The 27,625-nt window shown below is 46.4% G+C and overlaps 1 protein-coding gene across 6 annotated transcripts in view; it reads right to left on the reverse strand.

Moving 5' to 3' along the window:
* EXOC6B (exocyst complex component 6B) overlaps nucleotides 1-27,625 on the reverse strand; it is a 353,544-nt gene that overhangs the window by 92,670 nt on the left and 233,249 nt on the right. For all 6 annotated transcript variants that reach the window (XM_074865395.1, XM_074865396.1, XM_074865391.1 and 3 more), the window contains 2 exons: nucleotides 21,229-21,370; nucleotides 7,211-7,284 (listed from right to left, as the gene is read on the reverse strand). In XM_074865395.1, coding sequence (XP_074721496.1) covers nucleotides 7,211-7,284; nucleotides 21,229-21,370 — 216 coding nt within the window. The remainder of the gene's footprint in view (nucleotides 1-7,210; nucleotides 7,285-21,228; nucleotides 21,371-27,625) is intronic.

The following is a 27,625-nucleotide window of genomic DNA, read 5'->3' on the forward strand; positions in this document are numbered from 1 at the left end:
TATTTTTGATCGGGTTTTTTTAAAGTCATTCACTCCATCTTGGATGGAACTAGATTCCATCCAAAGAGTTGGAACTAGATGAACTTTAAGGTCCCTTCCAACCCAAACTATTCAATGACCTTATCTTTCTATTTCTTCCCCTCTTCCAAGTTTCCTAGGGAGACATGAGGTGGGAGCCAGTTGGATGGAGACACCTAAATACCTTGAGCAATGGAAATCAAAAGGGCATTTGAAGCACAGGGGGTGACATGGGAATAGGTCCCAGATCCTCATGTGATCTGCAGATGTTGAGGGCCTTGGGCACACCTTGTTCACAGGCGAAACAGGTGCCGTGTTCGCACCACAGCAGGTTTCTAACCTGAACTGAAGGGTTGGACTAGATGAATCTTCAAGGTCTTTTCCAACCTAGATGATTCTGTGATTCTGTATGGCCAGCTCCACCTTCCAAGGAGCAGATGACTCATACAATTCAAGTACATGAAATTCATGAGCTTTTAAATGGGTCTTAATAAATCTGCAACTTTACACAAACTGTTACTTTCCACCAAGTGATTACAGCAAACTTTCAAAGGTAATTTCATTCCAAATATGGATTTAGGAAACAAATCCAGGCATTTCTCGAGAGAGAAAGCTGATGTACAAGTCTTCTTTTTTGTTAACAAAATTATTGTATTACCTCACACAGATAGCTTTTGAGAGGAAACTCAGCATGATGCTGGAGTGGCCCAGACACCACGGAGGTCCACCATAAATTAACACCAGACTACAGCTTTTGAAATCGGTTTCCTCTGGTAATCTGGCATTTAGAAAAACCAGCATAACTTGGGTCTATGGAAGTAGAGAGGTGTGACTGACGATGAAGGCGATCATATCTCCACTTCTGGGAAGCTGATGCGGCTACGGCTTCTGGATGCCTAGAAAAGCATCTATCACATTCACGGGTGTTAGAAAACAAAATACCATTTAATTGGCAGTGATGTGTTCGGCTGTAAGTCAGACGCGTTTGGCCTGCCTTTTCTGGTCTCCATCATCTGTTTAGACTCTTCAGGTCTTCGTGTTTGCACAAGACCCAGCAAAATGGGCAGTTATTAGTTGGCCTGTAGGCACTACCGTAATGAACATGATTAATAATGGTGGATGCATTATCCAAAAGATACCAATCAGTGGAAGGAACTCAGAGAGGAGCAACAAAAAGTAATGAACAGCCTGGAGATACGATCTTAACAGCAAAACCCTGTATTTAAGGGTAATGATAAAACTAGCTCCAACCCATCATTGCTGGGTAATTAAGAATTAAGGCTGCAACTGGAACATGTGTCTTCACACCTCTTGCTTCCTTAGTGCACAAGAAGATGACATTTGCAATGAAAGATTAATAGAATTCAACACTTCGCTTGACACCACTTGGGAGGCACCTGCGGGCAGGGCACGCAGGACCGCTCTCGAGAGCCAGAGAAGGGCTTCAAATCGCTGAGCTGGAGAGGAGAATGTGGCAGAGGCCACGTAGCAATGGTTAAATAATTAAAGCAAGCGCTATTAAGCAAGGACAGAATACAGGGCAAACACAGGAGTAAAGGGATGCAGTTAAAAGGAGAGGAGAATGTAAGTTAAGTGAGATAAAAAATGTAAATATTGTCTTCCTATGGTAAAAGTCCCCTTGTAAAGGGCATTAAATACTAAAGATGACCAGAAACAAAAATGTACAGGTGTGCTTCTCAAAAAAAAATAAGTGTATAGATCCCCCACGCCCAGCCTTTGGCCAGAGCAGTGCAACGGGCATTTGGGAGAACCAGCCGAGCCACGAGGCCAAAGATGGGCAAGGCGGTGGGCCAGGGGGGATGGCAGTCTAGAGAACAATTTGGAGATGGAAAATAGCAACTGGCAAGGAAGTAGATGAGCTGAAAGCCGTGAGTCACCTTTTCATCTCTGCCTTACTGCATCCGAGGATTAACATGGCAGCTACTCTGTCTGCAACTTCTCTTACAACAGAAACCTGTGCTTCAAAGATGCAAGCAAGTACATGTGAAGAGGAGACATCTCGCTGAGATAGTTGACTTAATTGGTTGTCCCTCTAATACGATTTTCAACTTCCGTTGCATCTCCCAGCAAAACAAGTGGGGAAAAATAAGCCAAACCAGTTTCACATTTAACGAGCCTCTCTCCACACCACTGCACACTCTCTCAGGAGGCTCAGGACTGGCTCTGGGGCTCACCCAACCTCTTGTTTTCATGCTGCTCCTCAGATATCTCTAATGACTTCGGAGGGCAGGGAAACCACATTTAGCGGCAAAATAGAAAAACAAGTTACAAAAAAAACATCCCAAGGCTTCCTGCCTGAGGGGAACAAATCTACATGCTGTCCTGGAGGCTACCACAGAGCTCTTGGAGGGACTGTCTCCACCTTCCTACCATCAAACTGCCTCAGGTAACAGAGGAGAGAGGTGGTCAGAGTCTTGCAGTATCATGTCAAGGCACAGACCCACGAGGCCTTGGCCCTTCAGCCCAAATTTGCTAGGGCTTCCCCTTGGCCACCATGCCCAGGGCTGGGCACGGAAACCACTTGGACCACTGGACCACTTGGTAGCAGCGTAGGAGACAGGGCTACATCTCACTGGCTACAGGCTCATCTTGCACAAGTCCAAGCCTCCGAGTGCCTTTAAAGCTGCTAACAAACAAGTCAGATGGAGTTTTAAAAACCTTATTTATCAGCTGATATTTTGGTAAGAAGCTAAGCTGGATATCCACGAATGCCAGCATTACCGTATCAACATAATGGGTTGCTGTTCCTTACAACGGAGAAGGTGGTTCCTTAAAACCAAGCACAGAACCTAGAAACCCATGTTTCCCCATGGGCCTCTCTCAAGGTTGAGCCTAAGGGATGAGTTCACACTGCAGCTTTTCTCCTCTATCTTGGCTCATGTTTTCAGAAAAACGCATACAGCCGTTGTAGCTTTGAAGCCCATCAACCAAATACGGCCAAAACGGGCCAGAAGGTTCAGAAGTCATTGGGGGAAATGAAGATGGGCACAAAGACAGAACAAACTGCACATTTCATATGGCTAAAAGCTCCTGCCTAACTCTGTATCTCAACTTCTAAATGGAAAAAAACCCCAAACTGCAGTAACTATGCAAACAATGCAGAAGAGATGGGAAATCTGTATCAAGGGAAGAACAGGGCACAGAGCAGGGATGGAAGGGAATTGTGTTTCTGAGGGGAACACTCCTTTATTAAGCATCTCTATCAGAGGTAACAGGAAAAAATTAATGCATCAGAGGGAGACCTCTCATTACTCAGCTAGCCGGCATCCAACACGAACCCACAATAACCACAACTGGCTTTCAAACACAGTAAAAAGACGCACAAAACGTTTGCTGTTGGACAAGCAGAAAGCAGAAGAGCTGTTCCACACCCAACAATAGCACTTGCCTGTTGTAACCTCCCTGATGGGGTCTGATGAGCTGATGCTCTAATTCATCACCACCGTCAAGTTACAACCATAAAGTGAAAGAGGAAAAGGAGGGAGCAGAAGAGCGGAACCCCCTTATCCTCATGCGTTGCACGTCCGTGTGCCTGCAACAAGATGGGCTCCTGCCTGCCGTTCTCTAAATCTCCCTTGATGCTGAAGTTTGCACTTGCAGAGGAAATTCAACACACAGGATTTATAATTCGCCGGACAGACGGAGAGGCCTAGAGTAAGGAGCTCTAATCCATCGAGGACGTTCCCTTGCTAGAGCCCAGAGTGAAATTCTTCGAGTGCTGGAGACAGATTTTCCTTGGCGGGCAGCCATGAGTGTCGATCTGGCTTCTAGGAGAGATCAGCATGGCTGTGGATTGCAGTGACTTCACAGACAAACATAAAACCTTCCTCTTCAACTAACTTTCTTACAATAAACCCATGAAAATGAAAAGCTAAAACATTTCCAGCTGGCCAGAAGCTGCGGAGAGAAGAGTGAACTTATTGCATGTGCAGACTTGGGGCTGATTTGAAAACTCCTGCAGCTCTTCAGTGGTATCTGGACATTCAGTGGTATTTGGACAGAAGCACCTAAGACACTTTTGAAAGAAAGATGCAGAAGGCTCAATTATTTAGGCACCTTTCATATTTTAGCAAGGTTATTTATGGAACTAAATTTATTTCAGATTTCTAACATATAGCACTGGGTGTGTAAGAGCAGTTTAAACTTTAAGGAGAAAAAGTAACTATTGCTTCCTTGTAAAGCCTTAAATAATTTGGGTATCGCTGTCAGACCCTTGTTATAAAAAGGCTCTTACAGAAGGATTTGAGATGCAACTTGGTTTACTTTATCGCTTCATTAAAGGTATTTATGGATTTAGGATTGTCCCAGGATGGGAAGAGAAGTCCCTTTTTAAATTACTGTCTGCTCAGAATAGCAATTTTGACTCTCTGGGCTTGACTCTTTTCCTCTCTACCATACGGTGATGGAATTGCTCCCAATTTCCTTGAGCGCAAGGGAAAATCAGACCTCCGCTATACAGAGGGATCTTACACTTGAGTTTGCTGCACTGAACAAGGAGGAACTCTGATGCTCTTAGACAATGACATTTTTATAGGGCTTATTTTCCACTACAAGGATCTGTATTCAAAGCATAAACCAAATAACTACGTTTTTCTACCATTTTATATTTTATTGCATTAAGAATTAATTTTGGCCATTCCCTTAATCATCCCACATTACTTTGAAAATTTTCCCTCATCTACAATTGCTCTGTAACAGCTAGTACTGAAATACATTGGGAAGGGAGAGGGAAATCTCTTTAATTTCCCTACTTATTTGGTGCATTTTTGGGCCAGTCATTTTTCCTTCCTACATAACCAAGCTAGACCGCTTCCGCCTGCTCGTGCAAAGCCACACTAATTGACAGGACAGCTCCAAGATAAGTATAAACCTACCTGAAATATAAACCTGAAATTACTTTTAACATTTTAAGAAACCTGTCTGGATTTCAGGTTGGAAACACCCTTTCACTGAGTACGCCAGCATTCCTTCCCGGGCAAAGGAAAACAGCCAGAAACATAAACACTCTCAGGTGGCATCTTCTACCCCGTTCGTAGCTTTAAGTCAATATTGTGTTAACATTTAGCGGCTTGAAAGAGAAAGAATGCAATGTCCCAAAAGAACAAATTAAAAACAAGTTGAAGAACAAATTAAAGACCTCTGTTTGCTGTACAGCCACCCTTCCAGCTATCCCCCACTCCCAGGCCCCGCAGCTGGAGCTGAAGTCCAACAAGAAGCACCACGGTGGTGGAAGCACTGGAGCTGTGATGGCCCCAGAGCAGCCAACGGAGCTTCACACTATCTCATTTGCATGTTATTGATAATCTCAATAAGCCACTGACAGGTGGATTCTTGGAGCGAGGAGATGTTGTCTGTGATCTGTAAGATACTCGGCATCAACAAGTATCCCTGTTATCCAGGAGATCTAGGACTGCCTGTCCTCACTGGAAACTCAACAGACCAAAGCATCTCCCCTTTCTCCTCGTAATATTCAGAAAAGCTGTTATTTTTAAATGCAAGAAAAAAATTTGGGACTACCTTCCAAAACAAAGAAGAAACCGCCGTGTACGGAGACGACCATTTGACAGAGGAGGAAGAATTGCAGAGGGCTACTGTTCAGCTTTCTCCTCACCCCAGCTGAATTCATTTGACTGCATTTTACACTTATGAACTGTACAAACATTTCACTGCTAATGCACTGGCTCAGAGCAGCTGAACTTCACCGAGCATTTTTCAGGCATTTCATTCTTCAAACAGCCACAGCTTTCCTCTTCAAAATCCCTGCATTCACGTCTTCGTGCTTGGAAAAGGACCAAAGCCTCCACATTTCCTTATACCCAGGAGGTTGCGAGCACGTTGCGTGCTGCAGTCAATAAAGTGCCAAGAAGCTAATGAAGATAAAAATCTCAACGCACAGCGGTGACAGCACACACCTTTCCCGTGTAGCTATTTTGGCCATTTTGCAAACAAACTTGGCAATTACTGGCAGGCCCAAGTCCGAAACGCAAACGCGCGGCATCTCAACGTTATTAAACTTCTTGCTGCTCCGCAAGAAGTGTCATGGGATGACAGATTGCTCCCTGCACATCAATTGGATTCAGAGAAGTTCTCAAACCCTTACGGGTTAAAAGCGGCTCCAGCATGAATCAGAGTCCCAGTGGTAAGGAGATCATCGATACAAGGGATTATGCAGATTTAAGAAATACCCTCAGCACCCGAAAGTTTTCAGAATGCAAACTACGTCAACCCTGAAAACAAGAGGCACTGCATCATGATGGCAGGAGGGACAAAGCCAGGGGGGTTTAACAGACAAAAAAAGATTGTTTTAATAGGAGAGAAGCATCAGTCATTGAGTCTTACTTCATTCAGACTTTCTATCCTACCCATCCATCTTCAGTGCCAAGAGATGACAGGACCACCTCACTTTCCCCCTCCAGCCTACTATATCAATAATGCCCATTTCTACCCCAAACAAATGACTTGCTAGAATGGCCCTTTTCCCTAAATTGGCTTGCCAAGCCCCACAAATGCCTCAGTACCTGCTATGGTCAACTTGGCTCTAACAGGGCCCCCTCGAGAGGTGGGCACCGATGGGTGGAGCCTTCCCCAATCATCTTCCCCAACAGCCACTTTGTCATTCATGGCTGGGGACCATCTGCAGAAGAGGGGACCGGGGAAGGGGGGGGCGAGCCGAGCCAAAGGCGGACACAAACGGGCGCGCACACAGGCGTACCATCCCCACACAAGCCCGAATGCAAATTCCTTCGCCCTCGCAAAACGCCTCTGTGGGCATTATCTGTGAACAAAAGTCCTCGAGGCGGGCGGTCTCTGCATCACTGCTCTCTCTGTTAGCACCACCTGCTTGGCGTCAGCCGGGAGAGTCGCCGAGTTATCTTTTTGCCGCGTCTGCAGAAGCCAACGGGAGCACAATGGACCCCATCGGCCAGGGTCAGGCATGGCTTTCTTTCTCGCCCCCGTACCACCAGCCCTTTTCACCTCCACCATCTCCAGGACCCCAGAGCGCTCAATAAGGAGGTGGCTTCGAGCGCAGGGAGGAGGAGGAGGGGGGAAATATAGGTCTCTGGCGTAAATTGCCGACGCCGTTTCCCCTCCTCTCCCTTTCCTTAAGACCTGATGGTCTTCAGTCACACATCTTAAAAGAAAAACAAAAAACAAAAACACAAAGACTTACTTGTCTCAAGTCGATGAAGGCCAACTGCAGCGTGTCCCCTTGGAACCCAGGCACTGGGCCGGATCTGGCAAACTCTGTGGGAAAGAAAAGAGGATAAAAAGCGCCTTTAACTAACCATGGACAGGGAGATTGGCAGACGGATGACAGGGAAGACAAGAGAGGCTGGGGGAGAGGAGGACCGCGCTTCTAAGGAGTCATGTCTCCCTCCCTTCAGCGTCTTTGTTCGCCCTTCAAAATTCGTGTCATCAAAACACCATTAATTCCACCGTCCTGACAGCAAGGAAACTGTACTAATTCGACCTGAAATTTATTCCCATGAGCCGTACTGGGCTTCAGAGTATTTGTTTTGTGAATGGACAAACAACTCGCCGAGAAGAAAGGGGGGGATGGGGGTGGAAAAGTTTTTCCTCTCAACACAATAAAATCTTCAGCTGTGAAACTCTTTTCAGTTCCGAAAGCTATTTATATTTTAGGGCGCTGAAGGAATTTTCTAATTTCACGCCTGTCACCAGGCTCCATAAGCATTCATCAAAAAAATATGCCCAGCCACATCATTAATTATTCGGCAGCAGATTATTTGCATTATCTGGTATGGTGCGCTATTGCCAGTGTACAGTCACCCCAAATGGGAAGAATCGCGGCCATTATGTGGCATATTTATTTATGTTGGATGAAGACATCTGACAACTGAATAACACTGGCTTCTAAAGTGAAGAGAATATTTCCAAGGCCACATTTACCTCCTTCCAGTGTAATCTGGCCAAAATTTCATACTTAAGTCATTTATTTTTCTTCCAATCCATTATTTAAACCAAGTGCAAAACCACCGAGGGGGACTTGAACAAATCCACGTTAGAGGACCTTAGCTCTTCCATGGCATTTCACAGCTTTTACTTGGTAGCACTCATGAAGCCAACAACTGCACACATTCAAGTGTGTCTTTTGAAGAAACACCCAAGGTTGATTTTGCCCAACTTCACTTAATTTTCACCCTCTTTAGCTACACAAGTAACGGCTTTCCGTGCAACTTTCCATCACAGAGGGGACCTAATTTGTGAAGCCACAACTCAACGTCACAAAAGACTCAAGAGCCTTCGGCTGAATTTTGTTGCTCCTGCAGACACTGAAGATGCTGCACGCTGGAAGGAAATGTTTTCTTGAGATGCAACTGAGCGTGATGGCAGAAAGGAAGAGGGAGGAAAAATATACACCAACATACAGATTTTTAATTTATATATGGTTTATTATCATCCAACTGTTCTGTTTTTTACCATACAGGAACCCTCAAAACAGCTCCTGCAGCTCCACAAAGCTGAGGACTAAGGATGGCTCGGCAGTAAGGAAGGAGGATTTTGCCTTCTGCCTCCATGACTGCACAGAGGTGCTGAAGGACAAAGCCCATCCTGTCCTTCAATGGTAAGCACAGTCATCTCATGCCAGATGGTCTTCTCCTTGAATGCTTCTCCTTCCAAAAGTTATCTCATTTTCAAGCAAATGCCACAAAACAAGGAAAACAAATCATCACAGGCCTATTTCTAAGGACTTCCTATAGAAGCCCAGTCATACGAGCAGTCCCCATGGCCTTAATGAGAACAGACTAATGAGTTAGACATCAGGATTCAGCCCTGTTCCTCAATTGCCTTATTTTTGGAAACCAAAGAAGGGTTATTTGTCAGCTTTCTTGCTCCACCTTCAATTAAAATCTTGGGATAGAGAACATCCTTCAATATAGACACAGGTACCTCCAGGGGCACAGCGGCCAGTTGTCAGACATCCACAGCTTCCCTTTTTAATATTTTCAGATGCCAGAAGAATTCTAAGATTGAAACGATGGCTCATCTTTGCAGTGATCAGTCAAGTGACAAGTGCTGCAGGACAACAGCAAACACGGCCGTAAAACCATTACTTTTATCCAATGTTACTACTAGAAATGAATTACAGAAATTAGGAAGAGAAAGTATGTACGTGACTGCTCACATTTAGATTTTGGATAGGAAAAGGATAAATTAAAGCCAGGAGAAACCATCTGTGGTTGTGCCGATGGACTTTATTACTTTTGCACAGGACGGGACTGGACAGAGACAAGAGCTGCTCAGCCTCCAGCCCGTTTCACTGACCAATGCTGCAATACTCAGGCTGCAAATAGTCCAAAGAGAGTTTATATTTAACCATCAAAAACTGGTTTAATTAATTCTAACTGTAAAGGCATTTTAATGTACGTCTGCTATAAAATTTGACTGTGACTTGCCTGTGCCAGCGCACACACGCAAGGGAGGACTAACACAAGCTTTCTGACTCTGATCTGCAAGGGATAAATCATCTTTACACATTCGCTCTACACCCCACTGTCTCATCTGGAAAAATTATCCCAAAAGCCACATCAATCCTAAAACACCCCCACTTTGGAAAAGCACGTACCTGAGAAGCTAAAAATATTTAGACACAAGAAATAGTGTTTGAGAGGTGAAACTGCCCTGGGCTGCTCAGTATGTTGAGGTACCCAACAAACTGGCTGAACTAAGGATGGGGTCACATCATGTTACTGATTCTATTTAGAGAAACACTGGAAAAGAGAAACCCTGAAAGGATCGCAATGAAAGAAAAAATTCTATTTTGGATTTAAGGCCTTTGCAGCTGCTAGGAAGCTATTTAGAAGCACACATGGAGTTGTGAAATGTAAGATCTTCCCGAAAGCATGGATTTCAAATCCTCATGAGAAAATGCCTGTGACGGGGTCTTGAATGTTTTCACAAGCCTCGTGAATTTATCACTACTGTCATCTGCTCATGAGCAACCCAAGACAGATTTCATCCCAAAACACAGCTGCTCGTTAGCAGCTCACCTTTAGCTGCCTCTTACTATGGAAGCATAAGGGAGGAAGGCCTGGACACGAGGAAAAAATGTTTCCCAGCAAGAGTGGTCAGAGAGTGGAATAGGCTGCCCAGGGAGGGGGTGGAGTCCCCATCCCTGGGTGTGTTTAAGGGCCGTTGGGATGAGCTGTGGGGGGATGTGGGGTAGGGGAGAACTTTGTAGAGTCGGGCTGAGGGTTGGACTTGATGATCCCGAGGGGCTTTTCCAACCTGAAGGATTCTGGGATTCTGAAGGCAGGGAGAGTTATGGGGTGCCACTGCCCCTTAACACTGCACATTACAACGACGGTAGCACATTGAACCAACATTTGCTTGAACAGTAATTCTCATGCAAAGAACGGATCAGAGTCTCTACTGCATTAACAGTGCACTTGACATCCAAGAAGTGAAATGACGTACGAGATCATATTATTGGTATTACAGAAGAAATGAGATCAAGAATCCGACTCAGATGCTAGAAGAAAGCTGGTACAGCTGTAAGGAGCCCGAAGAGGAACGAATGCAATGCTTCACCCCACGGTTGTTAATAAAAATAGCTGTACCTCCTGTAATCGTAGGTCACATTTTACATACCAATGCCACAAACTTATTTTGAAGGAGGAATGAACAAAGTCTTAAAGAAAAAAAGAAACAAAGAAGAGAACAGAGCTTTAGAGGAAAGACACAGCCAGTTCTTCTTGGGTTTAATCTCTTCAATCAGATTTCAGGATAATTTTCTCGGAACAACCAAGCACAGTGTTGGCCTCAGTACTGTCGGATTCATTTATTGTACTGTCTTCACCACCAAGGCAAGTGGCAAACATAGCAAGCCACCTACAGTACAGCCCCTTGAGCAGAAAATCACAAGAGAATAGAGCAGATCAGTATGCGGCTGTTTGTACAAAGCATTTAGCCAGGCTAAAGGTTTGAGAGACTTGTGTTCAGGCCAAAAAAGTAATGTCTTTGCAAGGTCTACAGGCTTGGGCCACCCAGGGCAGGTCACAGGGGGACTCTAACCTCTCTTCCAAAACATTTCACCGATGAAAGAATCAAGGAACAGGAACCGTTAAGCCCTTTACAATGAACAAAGAGTAAAGAGTTCAAACGCACACCAGAAAAGAGACATCCACTGTAAATTAATTATACAGAACGGGGGAATCTCTTTTTGTACACTGTACACGGCTACACACACAGGGACAGAGTCTTACCCATATTGTGAGGTTAAAATGAACACAGCCGGTGACTTCATTCCTCAAAAACATACTTTTGAGGGCAAGATTTTCTCTGAGTTACACAACACCACCAGAATTCACAGCGGCAGACCTGCGGGATCGAGGTTACAGCGGCTCCTGTTCAGGGGAACCTGGACAATCTGCTTGTGGCTGCATCAAGATTTTGTATTTGGGGAAACAACCATCTCAGTATTCCTTGATGAAGAATGTAGGTCTAAAAGTCATCTTCCTTAGACAAACCCTTGGAAGATTATCTCAGAAAAGCCAAGCAACAGGACCTCTTGCACCTTACCCAGAGGCACAAAATGACACCTTGAGGATCCTCAAGCTGAAGAACAAATCTCTGTGTGGAATCTGGGGAAGCTTGCAAGGGAAAAAAGGTGAGAAATGATGGGTAGGAATTGAGGCAAGAGGAACAGAGGGAAGATCCCAGTTTCCATATTGAGCTTATACTTCACCCACACCATTCCCACACAATCCTGCTTTGAAGCTGTTCCCCATTACAGGCCAAATTATGAAAGCTCATTCCCATCTGGGGAATTCCAGAGAGCTGCGGGGAGAGGGAGGAGTTATCCAAAGTACACTGAACTGGGTCAGATTAAGTAAGAATTTCTACCTCTCTCCGTCATTTGTTCCTCTGATGGAACAAAGATGAGCCTGGAGTCCTGTTACTGCAGAGAAATGAGTGGTCCCAGGGGCCGTGATGGTCCGCTGATGGCTGAGGAGCAGCCACAGTCCCAGAGAGGAACTCTGATGGACCACTCGATGTTTTCAAGTAGAAGAAAAGGAAGCTCTTGAGAAGAAATTGTACAAGACGTGTGCCAAGAAATTTGGTCCCTGTCAATCCATAAGACAGGTTTACAGAATCAAGTTACAGATCTACACAGGTTCCCAAACTGTTAACTCAAGATGTATGGTGGATGTCTCTTAGTCAACGTGAAGTTCTCAGCTCTGTTAAAATACTAATAGTAGGAAATGTGAAATGTGCACATCTCACCATTAGCTCATTCGAGCTGCAAAGGTTGACAAGCATCAGCAGTAGGTGTGTCCGTGGTGGGTGGGAAGGGAAGGTGGGCACAGAACTAAGAAACTGGATGCTCTTAAAATTACTTAAACAAAATTAAGTGTGGACAGAGGTGTCCTTTCTTCCTAGAGTTGCAAAAGACTGTGAGAATGGGTAAATAAATAAATATCATAAATAAATAAATGCTGGTAACAAAGGAGAACACAGGAAGTTGTTGGAGAAGGAGGATATCCAAAACGTTGCAGCAGACAGCAGAAATTGGAGACAAAAGGACAGGAGAGGCTGAGGTAACACCATGGGATTAGCAACAGGTTTACAAAGGAGAAAGAAGGGAAAGAAAACAGAGACAGAAATACTAAAGCTAAAACACTGAAGGGAACAAGGTGATCAATTAGAGGACAGATGAAGGGAGAATATAAGGCAAAAATCAGGTGACGGTTAGAGACGGCGCAAGCAAGCAGGAGGTCTCAGTTCAGGAGCAAAGTAAAAAGGCTGGAGAGAAGCTCATTTCTCTTTGATGTCTTGCTAACTCCTAGGATTTGCTCAAGCCAGGCTTGCAAAGACCACTTCAGTACCGTGCTAAAGTAGAGGGCATTGTCCACATACTTCCCATCAGCATCTAAAGAAAAAGGGCACATTTTTGGTAGCTCATTGATGGGGAGTCATGCGCTTCTCCTCCATGCATATTTATACACACTAATTCACCAGCCATCCCTTTCTTTGCCACCGCAAGTACTTGCAACCTCTAGGAGAGGTCAACGGAGGTAAATGAAGGCAGCACTAAATAAACTAATGATATGCCCAGAGGAACAAATTCAGGGAGAAATAAGGGAGGATAAATCTACGTGTAGGGAGGTGGCACAGGCATGGACCAGAGGCTCCCACTTCCATGTCCCCTGTCACTCGTCGCACCAATAGTTTACCTTTCCCATTTCAGGAAGCACGTACAGCAGCGCTCGGAAGACAGCTCTGCTGCCAACACAAATCAACCCGGTCCGTTTTAACAGCAGGCAAATGCAAAGTTTTGTTTCTTAAGGAGGGCCAGGTTTTGAGAGGTGGGATGGAAGAGACGGGCTCCCGGCGTCCTCGCGCCGGTCACTGGCATCACGAGCAAGAGGCAGGCTGGGGCAAAGCACCGGGTGAACAGAGGGGCTGCAGGTTCCCAGGGATGAGCTGAACTGCGTGCTTGGACGGGTATCAGGAGCTCCTTGCTCCACAATGAGATGTTCTTTCAAGCCATCCACGCAGGCAGCTCATGCAAACCATGCTCTAGCTTATATTTGGGACAGTCTAGGACACTAACGACACTTTAATCGACAGGTTGCAGCTTTCTAAGCTGCCAAAATCCATGATCCGCTTCAGACACTTGCCTCTACACTAATTACACCTGCACACTCTTAAAGCTCAGCACCCTTTTGCCAAAACTGCTGTTTTTCTTGCTGCTCAGCCCCGCTCCAAGGTGTGATGTTCCAGGATGCGGTGCCAATGCACGACTCCAAGCCACCCTACAGAGAAAACGCTAGTGAAGGAGCTGTGATTATTCCTGACGTGCAGGAATTATTGTGCTACAAGGAGCTCAAATTTAGGCAAGAGAAGTCACCAGGAAGGAGAACAGGGATGCTGAAGGAGAAGGGAGTATCTGAGCGTGCTGCAGGGAAGGAAATAACCTTGCCATGGAGCAGAGCATCCCCCGAGCAGGCTGTGGAGCAGACCTTTGTGAGGTCTCGGACCTCCCAGAGCAGGATACAGAGGAGCAGTGCCACAGCGAGTGCCCTGGGGCACGTCAGGCACCAGAGCCAGCACGGGGGGAAGATGGCCAATTTTCCGAGCGAGGCTGGGCTCTGAAACAAAGATTGGAAACTCCCGGCTTGGAGGACACTGCAGGCAGGTGGCAAAGCAACCCGCAACCTGGTGGGCCTCTTCCCAGCTCTTCCATCAGCTTCACCTGCCACACATGTACCACCACCGACCGCTGTCACCCCAACCTGCAAACTCCTACCACTGCAGCACGAGGAGTTCCTGTCAACTGTCCAAACCACCCTGTGGTCCTTTCACACCATCACAGCTCAGGACGTGCAGGATGTAGCTTTGTCCTTCATCATGGGCTAACAGAGGTACCCTTCCTGGCTCTCACCATGAGTGAGGAGCTCACACACACACGGTTACCACCAGCTCAGCCAGCACAGAACCACCACCAGCTCCAGTAACACAACCCTACATACGAGCCCTCTGTCTCCAGAGGATCTGCAGCTTTAACTTCTTTTAAACATATATCTTTGCTTTTTAACCATACATCTGAGTGGCACAGAGAGGCACTCGACCGAGGCTGTGAGCCACTAAGATAATAAAAAGCTATCAGGCATTGCAAGATCTGAAGAATCACAGAATCATTGATGTTGGAAAAGACCTTTAAGATCATCGAGTCCAACCGTTAACCCAACGTTGCCAAGGCCACCACTAAACCATGTCCCCAGGCACCACATCTACACGTCTTTTAAATACCTCCAAGGGTGGTGACTCCACCCCTTTCCTGGGCAGCCTGTTCCAATGCTTCACAACCCTTTGGGTGAAGAAATGTTCTCTAATATCCAACTTAAACCTCCCCTGGTGCAACTTGGGGCCATTTCCTCTTGTCCTACCATTTGTTCCTTGGCTCAAGAGACTCATCCCCCCTCTCTGCACCCTCCTTTCAGGCAGTTGCAGAGGGCCATGAGGTCTCCCCTCAGCCTCCTCTTCTCCAGACTAAACCCCCCCAGTTCCCTCAGCTGCTCCTCAGAAGACCTGTGCTCCAGACCCTGCACCAGCTTTGTTGTTCTTCTCTGGACATGCTCCAGCACCTCAAGGTCTTTCTCATAGTGAGGGGCCCAAAACTGAACCTGGTATTTGAGGTGCATTGAGAGATCGGCATTAGTAGCGCGGAGATCTGTCTCCTGATGCGATCTGCTCCAACCTTTCCCTCTGTTCATTGCAACATCCCCTTTTCTCTGCCCAAAACATGAGATTTTGTTGGTGCATCGCAGCAGGATCGATACCAGCCAGCACACAGTGCAATATCCTAAAATCAGGGAGTTTGTCCTCAAAACCGCTGTGCTCACCTCCAGCGCCGTGCACGCTAATCCCCGATGGGTTGCAGGTTGGAAGAACGTCAGGCAGACGTTCGCACGGCGCCAAGCCCACGCTCAAGGGAGAGGACTCCTCCGGCGTGGGGGGCAAACTCCAGCATCTTACACAAATCATGGGATTTCCGCGTGAGAAAGACCTTGGAGCCAGATAATGCAGCCAAGAAGGAGGTGGCAAACGGCTGCGCCGGGACCCGTATCGGCACATTTTGGCACGCTCATGTGTCGGGCTGGAGGATTCCTCAATCCGGCGGAGACATCTGTGTTTCTTATTGACTGCCCCCAGGAGTGGGCTGACTGAAAATTGGGAGTTTAATGAAATTTTAAATATAATTTTTATGGCGCTTTTAATTTCTCATAAAGCAGCAGTTAAAAGACTTTTGAGATTATGGAACTGCTTATTTTATGATCTAAGTATTGTAAAAACAATCTGCCTCAACCACTGCTGGAACCGGTTACATAGATGGGAAACACTTTCGTAGGAGCGAGCGCAGACCCTTTTCTTTCTGCTTTTTCAGTCGTAATCTCCAAATCTGAGTTGTTACATTTGATTCTCACTACCTCTGAGGTACAGGAGATATGGAAAGATTATATATATACCAGCGCCAGGAGGTTCAAAAAAGAGCAACTGGGCTACAAGACACGTAGCAATTACAAAAAGCACATTGCACGTACAGTTAAATCTTGGGTTACAGACGTGTTCTGGAAGACAGCAAACCCATTTTAAAAAGCAAATGCCTATTCTGAAAAAAGCATCACCTCCTCTGTTTACAGGTTCACAGAAATATTTGTGTTAGGTTTTTTTTCCCCCCTTCAGAGTTTGTTTTTTTCCCTCTTTTCAAGTTGGCTCGTTGGGCTGGAGCCAGAACTCACTCCTAAATTGAGACATAATTAGATGTGTCCTACTGTGTCTTTCTGGGCAATTCATTTAACCTCTATGCCTTATTTCGCTTCAGGTTTAAATAAAGAGGTGAGAGAATGTCTCTTGACTGCATAAAGAAAGAATTATATAAAGCCAAGCAATAAGAACAAGAGTTACAACTAACACCTGGCCAACAACAGACATTTTAAAAATGACTTTTGCCCTTCCCTGGATGCCAGCCGTGCCATCCACGCACACGCATCGCTGCGAAGCTGCACCAAAAGACTTTTAAACCTCTGACATACATCTTGGGAAACAGCTTCTTGCTGGGAAAACAAAGAGGACATCCACCTCAACGGGCAGGACCGGTGCCTTCTGTCTCCTCGAGGGCTTTGTCAAGCTGGAGGCTCCAGCCCCGTGGCCTCACCGGGGGGGATGATGCCACAGGAAAACATTTTTCCCAGGTTTCTCTCATCATAGGAAACCTAAGAGGATTTTTACAACTTGCAGCTCCACTCTTCCCTGCCTCTTTCACACCAAAAATCCTGCTGACGTATACGGGACTATTCATACAGCCAAAGCATGCAAGATTTGACTCTTGATGTTTATTTAATTTACTATTTCTCCCCAGTCCTCCAAAAGCATTCTTTTTGAAGGTCATAAAATTAATAAACTGTATATTCAGTGCTTTGAACATGCAAAACAAGCACGTTTCTAGGGAGGGGGGATTTATAGCGCAGGCAAGGGGTCCCATCACAGCCTCGTGCTTCTCCCGAGCACCATCCAGGCTCACACACGTCTCATTCCAAACCTCAGCCTGAGGCAATGGTTCATGCGGCCATTCCCTTTTTATGCTGATGGGACAGCAAACTCTTTTTAAATCAGGAAATATTTTATGAACCCACAAGTCTGGAGAATTAATTTACTGGTGTCTTGTTTTAAGCTTAAGCCGTCATCTTTTTCACCTCTACAACTGTTATCTATTGTGTATATAAACACATTTTCTTGTAATGTGCATTATATCTGCTCTGATATAGAGTAAATTATCTGCACCACCTTCAAACCATGCTTAATATACAATGAAGTCCTTTCTTTAATTTGCCTCACCACTCTCTTAACCAGCTTATACCTTTGGCATTCACAAGAACTTAAACAAAAGCCTAATAAACTCCAGGATCGAAACTCCGAAGCCCCGTTCCCACATCACAGAACTCACTGGAAGTGCTCCAAACAGCTATAAAATCCTGTTTTAATATGGTAAGTACACGATAAAGCTGCTAAACTAGGTAAGGCTTGGGAGTCTGGGGAGAGGAAGAGGGCTGGAGGCAGAGACATAAAGTCAAATATGCAAGTGGTGTAATAAGGATGTTGAGATTTGCACCTGCACTTTCAGGTAAAAGATAAAAGAACAAAAAAAACCAAATAAAACCCTTGAAAATTGAAACATAATTTCCGAATACATCAGCTCACTCTCAGGACTGGCTTTTCCTAAAATTAAAATCTTGATGCATTTCTTCTCAAAAATAGAACTAAAAATCACTCCCGGTGTCAGCAACGCCACCAGACAAACCCACAGGGACAAGGGAACACGTTTTTGCTGCCGAAAAGGAAGAAAAAGCCTCTGTCTGGGTTTACGGTTTGGGGGGCTGACAGTGATGGATGGGAAGGTTACAGCACCGGCATCCGTCTCCATTCCCCCGCCCGCGACGGCTCCTCGGGCCGGGGCTGGGGGGAGCGGGTCGCCTGCCCCACTGCTCAGGTTGGCGTCACCTGCTCTTGAATGTCTGAGTGCTCCTAGGTTTGTCTCACAAAACAATTGGAATTTAAGGAATCGTGCTTTTAAACCTGATATTAAATGTCATCTGTTTTACTTTGCATCGGGGGCTTTTAGGGAAGAGATGCTGCTTAGTGACCCACGTTACCGATGGGGCAGAAAACTGCAGGGTTCCGAGTCTGTTTGCAGCCAAAAGAAAAAGAAGGAAACTATTATTAATGACAAATGCTTCCTATTATTCTCAGCAACATCGCCTGTCCCTCTGCGGACACCGATTGGGAACACAGCTGCTACTGGTGCAGCCCCGGCGCGCTGATGGGACACAAATTAGACAGCAAGAATTTAGGGCTGAAGGCATTTCTGAAAGAAAAATAAGGCATTGCTTGCATTATGACATACAATATAGCTGCAAATTTTGGATATGATTCATTAAACAAGGATCCTTCTCCCAGGCTATTCAGCTGAGTGCTGGAAATGAGCTAAGGGACATTTAAAAATTAAAATACACTCCCTACAATCACCAAAAATCTTACTGGGTGATCTTTCTCAGAAATAAATTTAATCTCCCTATTGACAGGTGCAGCTGAATTAAAACACGATCGGCAAAACGTTTTATAAAGGGTGGGAGAATCTTTTGACTGCTTAGTGCCAGATGATGATGAAACCAACAGAACTGATTTAATCGAGTTATCAGAGACAGGAAAAGCAAATTCACCACTATTTAGGCTCCGTTACTGTTCGCAGTGAGGCCAGGGACTACTTAGCTGTGGGGTTTAATGGGAGCCACACTGGGCCAAAGAGCATTTCAGAAGACTCTGCAGTAAACAGGTTTATCATGATCTAAGCAAGATACATCCCCATCTCCACCTCAACCGAGAAAGCCAAAAAGGGGATATTTGGAAACAAAGCTTCCCCAAAATACTTTATCAGTGATTTCCTGAACTCTTTATCAACCCTACCAAGCTCTGCATTTTTCCACAGTCACTAATCCATCCCAGTGTTAATCACAGTAATAAATCCATCATAAGGGAGAGAGGTGCCTGTGCAGAAGTGTGTTCACCCTGCTTTAGCTTAATTATAAAAGCAGGAAGAAAGAAAAGCGTTTTGTCACTTTGTGCTATATTTTTTTAACTCTTCTATTGAGTAGGATAACAAGCACCTTGAGGGAAACCTTGGGATTTCAGAGCTAATTCAGGTGTAAATTAGATGAACCAAAATAAGCAGGATTGAGAGCAAAGCCATGGTATCGCGATGCTCCACGCACACCTCTGAATAGATGCAGTTATTTTGTCACAAGACACCTCTTTTCCATAACAGTAATTTTGCAAAAAAGGTCTGATTGGAGAAAAAATTCCCTGCAGCAGATCGAGAAGACAAACAACTGAGGTCAGGAGAGGATCAGAACTTCTTAAGAACATCAGCCAGTTATTGTTTTCAGAAACAGTCATAAATAAACTGATTTCTGTTAGCCCTCCTCATGTTTTACTCACTCTAATCCCTCCTACTTTTAAAATACTCCATCTCAAAAAGTAGGGATGGTCTGGAAAGCATCAAGGCGGCATTAAAGAGAAAAAGGAAGAGTAAAGCTTTGATCTCTCAGAATTTGCTGGGCTGCTTCTGTCCTGAAGATACTGCCAAGTGCCATCGTGGACAGCACCGGTGAAGCTCTGCAGGCGTTCACCAGTCCCAAGGCATCACTAAAAGCCCCGGCTTGGGTCCAGACTGTGTTGGTTTGTGTGTGGTGGGGTTTTTGGTAGCAGGGGAGGGGGCTACAGCCATGGCCCCTGTGAGAAGCTTCTCACAGAATCATCTTGGTTGGAAAAGACCTTGAAGATCCTCCAGTCCAACCATGAACCTCACACTGACCGTTCTCAACTCCACCAGATCCCTCAGCGCTGGGGCAACCCGACTCTTCAACCCCTCCAGGGATGGGGACTCCCCCCCTGCCCTGGGCAGCCCATTCCAACGCCCAACAGCCCCTTCTGCAAAGAAATACTTCCTAAGAGCCAGTCTGACCCTGCCCTGGCGCAGCTTGAGGCCATTCCCTCTTGTCCTGGCGCTGGTTCCTTGGCTCAAGAGACTCATCCCCCCTCTCTGCACCCTCCTGTCAGGCAGTTGCAGAGGGCTGTGAGGTCTCCCCTCAGCCTCCTCTTCTCCAGACTAAACCCTCCCAGTTCCCTCAGCCGCTCCTCAGAAGACCTGTGCTCCAGACCCTGCACCAGCTCCGTTGCCCTTCTCTGGACATCGAAGCTCCCCTGGATCCAAGTTGGACCCAGCTCTGGCCAAGGCTGGGCCAATTAGCTACCATGGCTGTGCCTCTGCGATAACATTTAAGAAGGGAAACCTGGGAGGAGGAGTTGGAGTTGTGAGGAGAGGTTGGGAAGGAGAAACCTCTGCAAACACCGAGGTCAGTGTGAGGAGGAAGCGGGGGAGGTGAACCGGAGCCCAAAGTCCCCCTGTATCCTGTGGTGAGATGGCAAGTTGCCCCCTTGCACCCATGGAGGTCACTGGAGGAGCAGAGATTTGCCTGTAGCCTGGGGAGGACTTTGGGACTCTGTGGGGAGAAGCAGCCCCCACGGTTGTAGTTCGGTGCTGGGAGGACTGCAGTATGCAGGGGTGATCCACGCTGGAGCATCTCAAGAAGAACATATCTCGTGGGGAGGACTCACAGCACAGAGTTTGTGGAGGACTGTCTCCTGTGAGAGGGCCGCAGAGCAGGGGGAAGAAATGCAGAGGAGTGTTTCACCCCCAGGAGGAAAGAGCAGCAGAGTAACCAAAAACCCTCATTCCCTGGCCCCCGCGCTGCTGAGGAAGCAGGTGGAGCTATTGGAACCAAACTGAGCCTGGCAAGAAGGGAGGGGTGGGGGGAGGTGTTTTTTAAGATACAGTAATGCTTCTCACTGTCCCATTCTGCCTGTGGTGTTGTCGTTCACATTTTGAATTAAAGTGATGTCTTTTTCTTCCCCTAATGAGTCTGTCTTTTGCCTGTGACCATAATGGGTGAGTCATCCCTCTCTATCCTTATCTCCATTCCTGAGCCTTTTGTGTCATTTCCTCCTTCCCAGCACTGGGGGGAGCAAGCAGCTGCGTGGTGCTCAGTTACCCTCCGGGCTCAAACCATGACACAGACACACAAATGAGATGATTTTGCATCTTACGTTCACACTCCTCTACGTCCAGGTTGAACTGCTGCAAGGCGCCCAGCGTCAGCTGCCGCACTTCGGCTTCCAGCAGCAGCTGCATCAGCGAGGTGGAGAGGTGTTTGCACGCTGACATGCAAGCTGTCTGTGCCACCTTCCCCTGCAAGAGAAAAGGGAGATTTATTAAAGCGTCGAGCACCAAATCACAGAATCATTTGGGCTGGAAAAGACTCTTCGAGTCCAACCCTCAGCCCGACTCTACAAAGTTCTCCTCTACACCATATCCCCAACATCTCATCCAAACGACCCTTAAACGCATCCAGGGATGGTGACTCCACCCCCTCCCCGGGTAGCCTATTCCAGTGTCGTGGAATAATAAACAATTACAATAAAATGCAAGAGGAACTTCTCTAGACCAGGACTCATCGGTCCAGTCTCTTTAGGCCCCATCTGCTGTGGGACCTTCATGAAGCGCGCAGTCTGGTGACCACCGTTTTTAAAGGGAAGCACCTTCTAGGACTCCCCATGGCTACTCGCAGGGTTAGACCTTGTCAGGTGCAGAGTGCCTGGGAGCAGCTCAAATCCAGGAGAACCTTGGGACGTTCAGAACTCTGAGCATCTCTCGTTATCGTGTCCTAACATGGTGTCCCCGCTCAATGAAAGCAGAGCTTCTTGGCTGCTGGAGTGTAGCAGCTCCTGATTGCCTTTGATCTCGGGGCTTCACGGTAGTTGGGGCCTTTGGCCAATTGGAGCCGCTATTGACTACAGGTCAGATTAGGCCTGGGTGTCAATGGAGTCCCCTGGGATCCATTTGGAGCTCGTCCCCTGGAGCAGTAGCTGCGGTCAAGGACTCTCCCCTGGGGTTGGGATGCTGCCCAAGGAAACTCCTTGAGGTGACTTCTCAGGTTGCTGCCCTGTGAAGGTCCTCAAGGTTGAGAGCCCTCACTTGTTGGGTGAGTGATAGAGCGTTTTGGGTTGTCATTAAACCCTAGGGAGTGGTGCTTTGTTCTGCCTTTTGGGTTGCCATTAAACCCTAGGAAGTTGTTCTGTTCTCCTCTCACAGACATTTGAACCTGTAATTTGCGGAGGGCTAGTTAATTGTGTTGACAATAAAATTTTTAATTTTTGGTGGTTGGTTGCTTATTTGAGAGCTTCCTTAACAACAACATGCTATATTTTATTCGACATCCTACATTGACTGCCTGAAGTAACCTTGTTGATAGGCCAAAATAGTGTCAATGACAATTCAAAACTCCAGCTTGCAATGAAACCAGAGTCTCTCTATATTCCAAGACAGGAATTGCAAAATCTCCTTCCAACAGCAGAGGCTCATAGTTCAAGGTGTAGCCTTGACTGCTGGGGAGTAGAGAGCTGAGGACACACCATTGTGACAAGGGTGTCTCTAGCATGTTGATGCTCTTCAGCCCACATCCAGCACCGTGTGACACCTTCCAGATGCCAATGGGGACTAAGGAGAAGCAACATCAAGGCAAGGAGGTAACTGAAGAAGTCAGTTGTGATACATGGATAGGATTGCTCGCCAGGGCTGGGTAGGGGAGGACCTCAAGCACCCGGATGCATCCTGCACCCAATTGTACCACGGGGAATGAGGTTATCAACACCCGACTTCTCCTGAGCCACCCCTAATTCATGGCAATTAAATGGGGATCTACAGGGAGGAGGCCACAGCCAAGGCTGCCATGTGGAGAGAAACTACTTAAATCCCTTGAAATGTTCATGTCTATAACAAAAGTATGAGAAGGTAGGAGTTTCAGCTATTAAGACAATGGAGAACATTGTCAGTAAATATTTATTTTTAACACATTTTCTCTGAGCCACCACTGTTATGTTTCACTTTTGAAGAACAATTGAGATCTCAAGCTATAAATCATGTGAACAGGTCGCAGCAAGAGGAATTAGCCTAAAGAAGCCTTCCATTTTCCAGTGAAGAAACAATTACAAACCAAGAGAAGAGTAATCATGACAGAGGATCTAATTACCATGCTTAAATCTTTGAACTGTAGCATTTGAAACAGCTGATTTTCAAATTACGGGTGAAGCCACTGCGTTGCCACAATTGAACTGACAGGTAGGAAGCCCAAGTTGCCTCTGAAGACTTATGACGTTCCAAGAAGAGGTGTTAAGGAAAGGGATGATGGTGGGGGTAGGGATGGGCTGTGGAACAGGAGGAAGGGAGACGGATGCTCAGAAAGCTCTATCTCCTGTGAAAGGCCGTAAGAAGGTCATCGAGCTTGAGCACCCACGCCCCGACCCTGCTGAAGCATCAGCTGCCAGGAAAGCCACGGTCAGAAGAGAGGGAAGTTAATGAGCACGGAGGTGAAGAACTGAGATCCTCCATAAAGACCTACAGACTCTTGATCCTCTTGAGACGCCACGAGGCGACAGAGGAGGAGAAGAGCTTCTCAAGAGCAACGCAGATGTCCCCAGCCAGGCGCTGGCTGGCCTGTCCCGCGAAGGAACGATGCTCTGGCTCATAGGAGCCTGGTTCTGAGCTGGACCAGGCTCAGGAGCAAGCAGGGAGCACGCTCTGCATTTAGCAAAGTGCTTCAGAAAATCCAAGCTGACCAACAAGAAGCATAAAAAGAAAACCAAAGCACCCAGAAGGCCATTAAACCAACTCAGACAACGCTTACAAAGCTGATGTTTCTTTTATTCTTACTGAATTTATTTTGCAAGTCTCATAGGTAACAGGTGCCGTGCTCTCACTGAACTAAAACCAAGCATCATTTAGGGGTGCTGAACATGTGGCATTTCTTTTCCAACCTATCCAAATTCCTCCCTCATTTCTAAACGCTCAAAAGATTTCCCCCATTCCTCAAGTATTGCTGTGTGCCATCCAAAATTTGTGGCAGGTAAGATTCAGGTAGGTAAGATTTGTACGGGTGTGCAATATTAAATATAAAATCAATATTAAACCCATAAAAATGGGGAAATCCTTTGGCACAAGAGCACAGACTCACACAAACCCGCTGGCTGACGCTGCACACAACAAGCCTGGTGTCTGCATGTGTAACCCCACGATAATATTTCTGGATAATGGTGCTACCCTGAAAACAGCTTCAGCAGGAGATTATGTTTTCAAATGCCCACAAAAGACTTTAACACGCTTTCTTGAAAACAAGGAGTGGCTTAGGAGATCTCACAGATTTTTACAAGCACTTTACAAACTGTATTTAAACTGGGATTAAAGTTTACACGGTGTTTCAAGCTAAGTATCACAAGTTTCATTACCACGGCACGGAGAGATGAGCAAATATTTGATGTATGTGCTGGGAAGTGTTTTTACCAGCTTTGCAAAGTTGATTCGGATCTTCAGGTCATATTCATCTTCAGGAGGAAGGGGAAAAAAATCATTTTTTATTTTAAAAAAAGAGCAGACCCATGCATTACGGGGCAGGGTATTTCATCTCCGCTGTCCACTGCCGTTCCCAGGCTCCAGGAGCCTTCATTACTCACCTCCAAACAAACACCTTCACTAAAATTAAGATGAAGCATGGCAACCATAAGTTTAGTGGAGCCTCGCGTGGTGGTTTTTTTTTTTTTGCTTTTCATCATTTACTTGTGCCCTTCTGACACATTCGGTTATTTAAAACGCCGCTCATGCCAATTCCTCATCCCTGACCGCAGTGGGAAGCGCGCCGCTACCCCACTGTGATTTTTCTTCATTACTTCCAACAGACACTTTTGAGTTTTTGCTATGACCGAGTAGTTTTGATGAGTTATTGAGCAGAAGACCCAGATGGAAGCAGAGGATGAGAAAGCAAAGCTCTGCAGCCATGCCCCCCACCCATGCTGGGCATGGGGGGATGGGGCTCCTTACCCTTCTTGGAAGAGCATGAGAAAATCCCAATGAGTAGCTCGTGTTTGCGCACCAGCAGGAGTTTGCATAGAGGGCTGCAACTCTTGGAGAAGCCTTGGAGATGCTCAACCCCAGGTGAAGTCAAAAGAAAAGCCCCCCCAGGAAGGTTTTCTGCCTCACTGACAAAAATTTAAGAGGAACAACCTTCTTGCAGGTCAAGCAAGGGCCAGATCAACACATGTCGAGGTACCTAAAGGGTTACCTGAGCCTACAACCACCACAGCAAACATGCATTCCTCTGGCCAGCCAGACTTGCCCGAATAAAGAGTGAATGACAAGTGACACCGGGAGGGCGTGAAGAAGAGCAAATAATTGAGAAGAAATGTCAAGTTAATAAGCCGAACGTGAGGAAGATGGGATGGAAAAAGTAATTTAATCATCAGGGCTTGACAGCACGACAACTCTGCTGAGTCTTGCTGTGAAAGCAGCATCTAAGTGGTACTTTTTTTCTTTGCAAGTATTTTCTACTGTGGCTTATTGCAGAGATGGCAAAGGGGATCCAATTGACGAGCCCAGCAGCAGCTTCTGGCTCAGCCTTCCCTCCTCCTTCCTTTTTCACGCAGGATTTGGCCAGGCCCAAAACTTTTTTCCAGTGCAAATGTGCACTGCATCTCTGAAAAGTCTGAAGCTGAACCTCCTCGCACCAGCTGACAACCTGACCCTTTATTTTCATTATTGTTAAGGTTTAAACACCTAAAACCATTCTGCTTTTAAAAAGACTTGGTCTTCCATCTTAGGTTTAAGGACATACAGATGCCTGACAGTTTAGATCCAATATTACTAGATGAAAGACAAAAGTATATACAGGTATTTTTTTTCTGTCTTTTAAGCATTAATCCATTTTTCTTCATATTGACTTTTATTGGAGATGCCACAGGGGTTTAAATCATTGTGCTAAATGTCTGGCTAGAGAAAAGAAGGTACCACCGGGGATGACCAGCATCTCACTCCCTGGGCTCCAAGGTCTAAAACCCTTCCAGAATTTATGTTTTTGACTCTTATAAATAAGACTGAACCTAGCCTTATAAATAAGACTGAACCTAGCCTTATAAATAAGACTGAACCTAATCCTTTTCTGCCTCACCCCTACACTCAGCGCAACAGATGCCCACTTACAGCACTCCTTATAAGATCAGCAATGGCTTACGAACATCAATTTTAGACTATTTCCCCAGAAATACAGTGCAATATCTGCTTGATAAGCAGCTGCTGTTGACAGGAGAAAAACCAGCGCCAGGACCCTGATATATCACTGCTAATAAGATGCTGCTGCAAGTGAAGCAGGTTGGTTGTATTCACACTAGGGATGGTTTGGGCTGCACACTGGCAGGTATCAAGTACATCCTCGTACCGCAATGTGCCCATCTTGGTTCTTTGGCGCTTATTTACGATGGAGGTTCGCTTCATAGTGTTGTGGGTTTTTTTTCCCTCCAGTTCATTTTTCAGCTTTCCCGCAGCGCTGGGAGGAAGAGCCCCCACTCGCCCCAGGGTGCCCGCCCAGCACGTTGACACGCGGAGCCGAGCCTGTGACAGACGTGTTTTCCACCAGCCTCCCCCCCGCCCCTCCCGAAATCATTACTGGCACCACCCACAGCAGTGGTGTCGGGACATGTGCCTTGGCACAGAGATGGAGCAGGATGCCTCCAAGATGTCAACCCTAGACGTCGCTGCTCCTAGAAAACCCCACTGTTCAGAGGAGCTGCCGCGCTCAGCTGGGACGGCTCAGACCTCACGTTAATTACCCTGATGATTTTTGCAAGCGCACGGTAGAACCGGTGGCACTCCCAAAGGCTCTCCCCATGCTGGTGCCCCGAGAAATCGCAGGGTTACATCCCGATCCTGCTCGTCGGTGTGACTCCAAACCAGCTTGGTCCCTGCCTGTATTTCAGAAACACTTTGCCTGCCTGAACGCTGCAGTCCCTCCAGCTCAGGAACAACTTCTCCAAAATGCAAAGTGTGAGGGGAAGGCAAAGGAGGAGGAACACAACCACAACCTGATCTGTCTGCAGAGAAGGGGACAAAAAACCACTTTAAAGTCACCAACAGATCATTTAGCTTAAAAATTTCTCCAAGCGATTCCAGGAACACCTCTATAGTATCACTCATTCATCCAAGACTTTTGCAAACCTCATTAAAAATCAACTGGATTTGCATCAGGAAGAACGGACGTCATGGGTGGAAATTGACAGAGCTCAACAGCCAAGACGTCCAAGGGCACCTCCACCAAGCTCCAGCTTGGTCCAACGTGCAGCGAAATAAAGCAATTCTGAGCATATTATCAGAGCAAAAGCCATGGGATTTTGTTTTGAAGGTCAAATCAGTTTGTAACCGTATTTCTGGCAATGAATTGCTCTGTCCACAGCCTTTGAGGCAACCTCTTTCCAGCTGGAGTCTGTAGTTGGGGTTTCTACAACACCTCTCAAGGTGACACTGCCCTCCCTGTCCCACCAAGGCTTCCTCTGGGCACACAGGGAGAACATCTAGAGAGGTTCCTTGTGACCACACCAACCGGTGAAAGCGCAGAGCCAAAGCCCC

The sequence above is a fragment of the Strix uralensis genome, chromosome 4 (assembly GCF_047716275.1).
Source record: "Strix uralensis isolate ZFMK-TIS-50842 chromosome 4, bStrUra1, whole genome shotgun sequence".
In the NCBI taxonomy this organism is placed as follows: Eukaryota; Metazoa; Chordata; class Aves; order Strigiformes; family Strigidae; genus Strix; species Strix uralensis.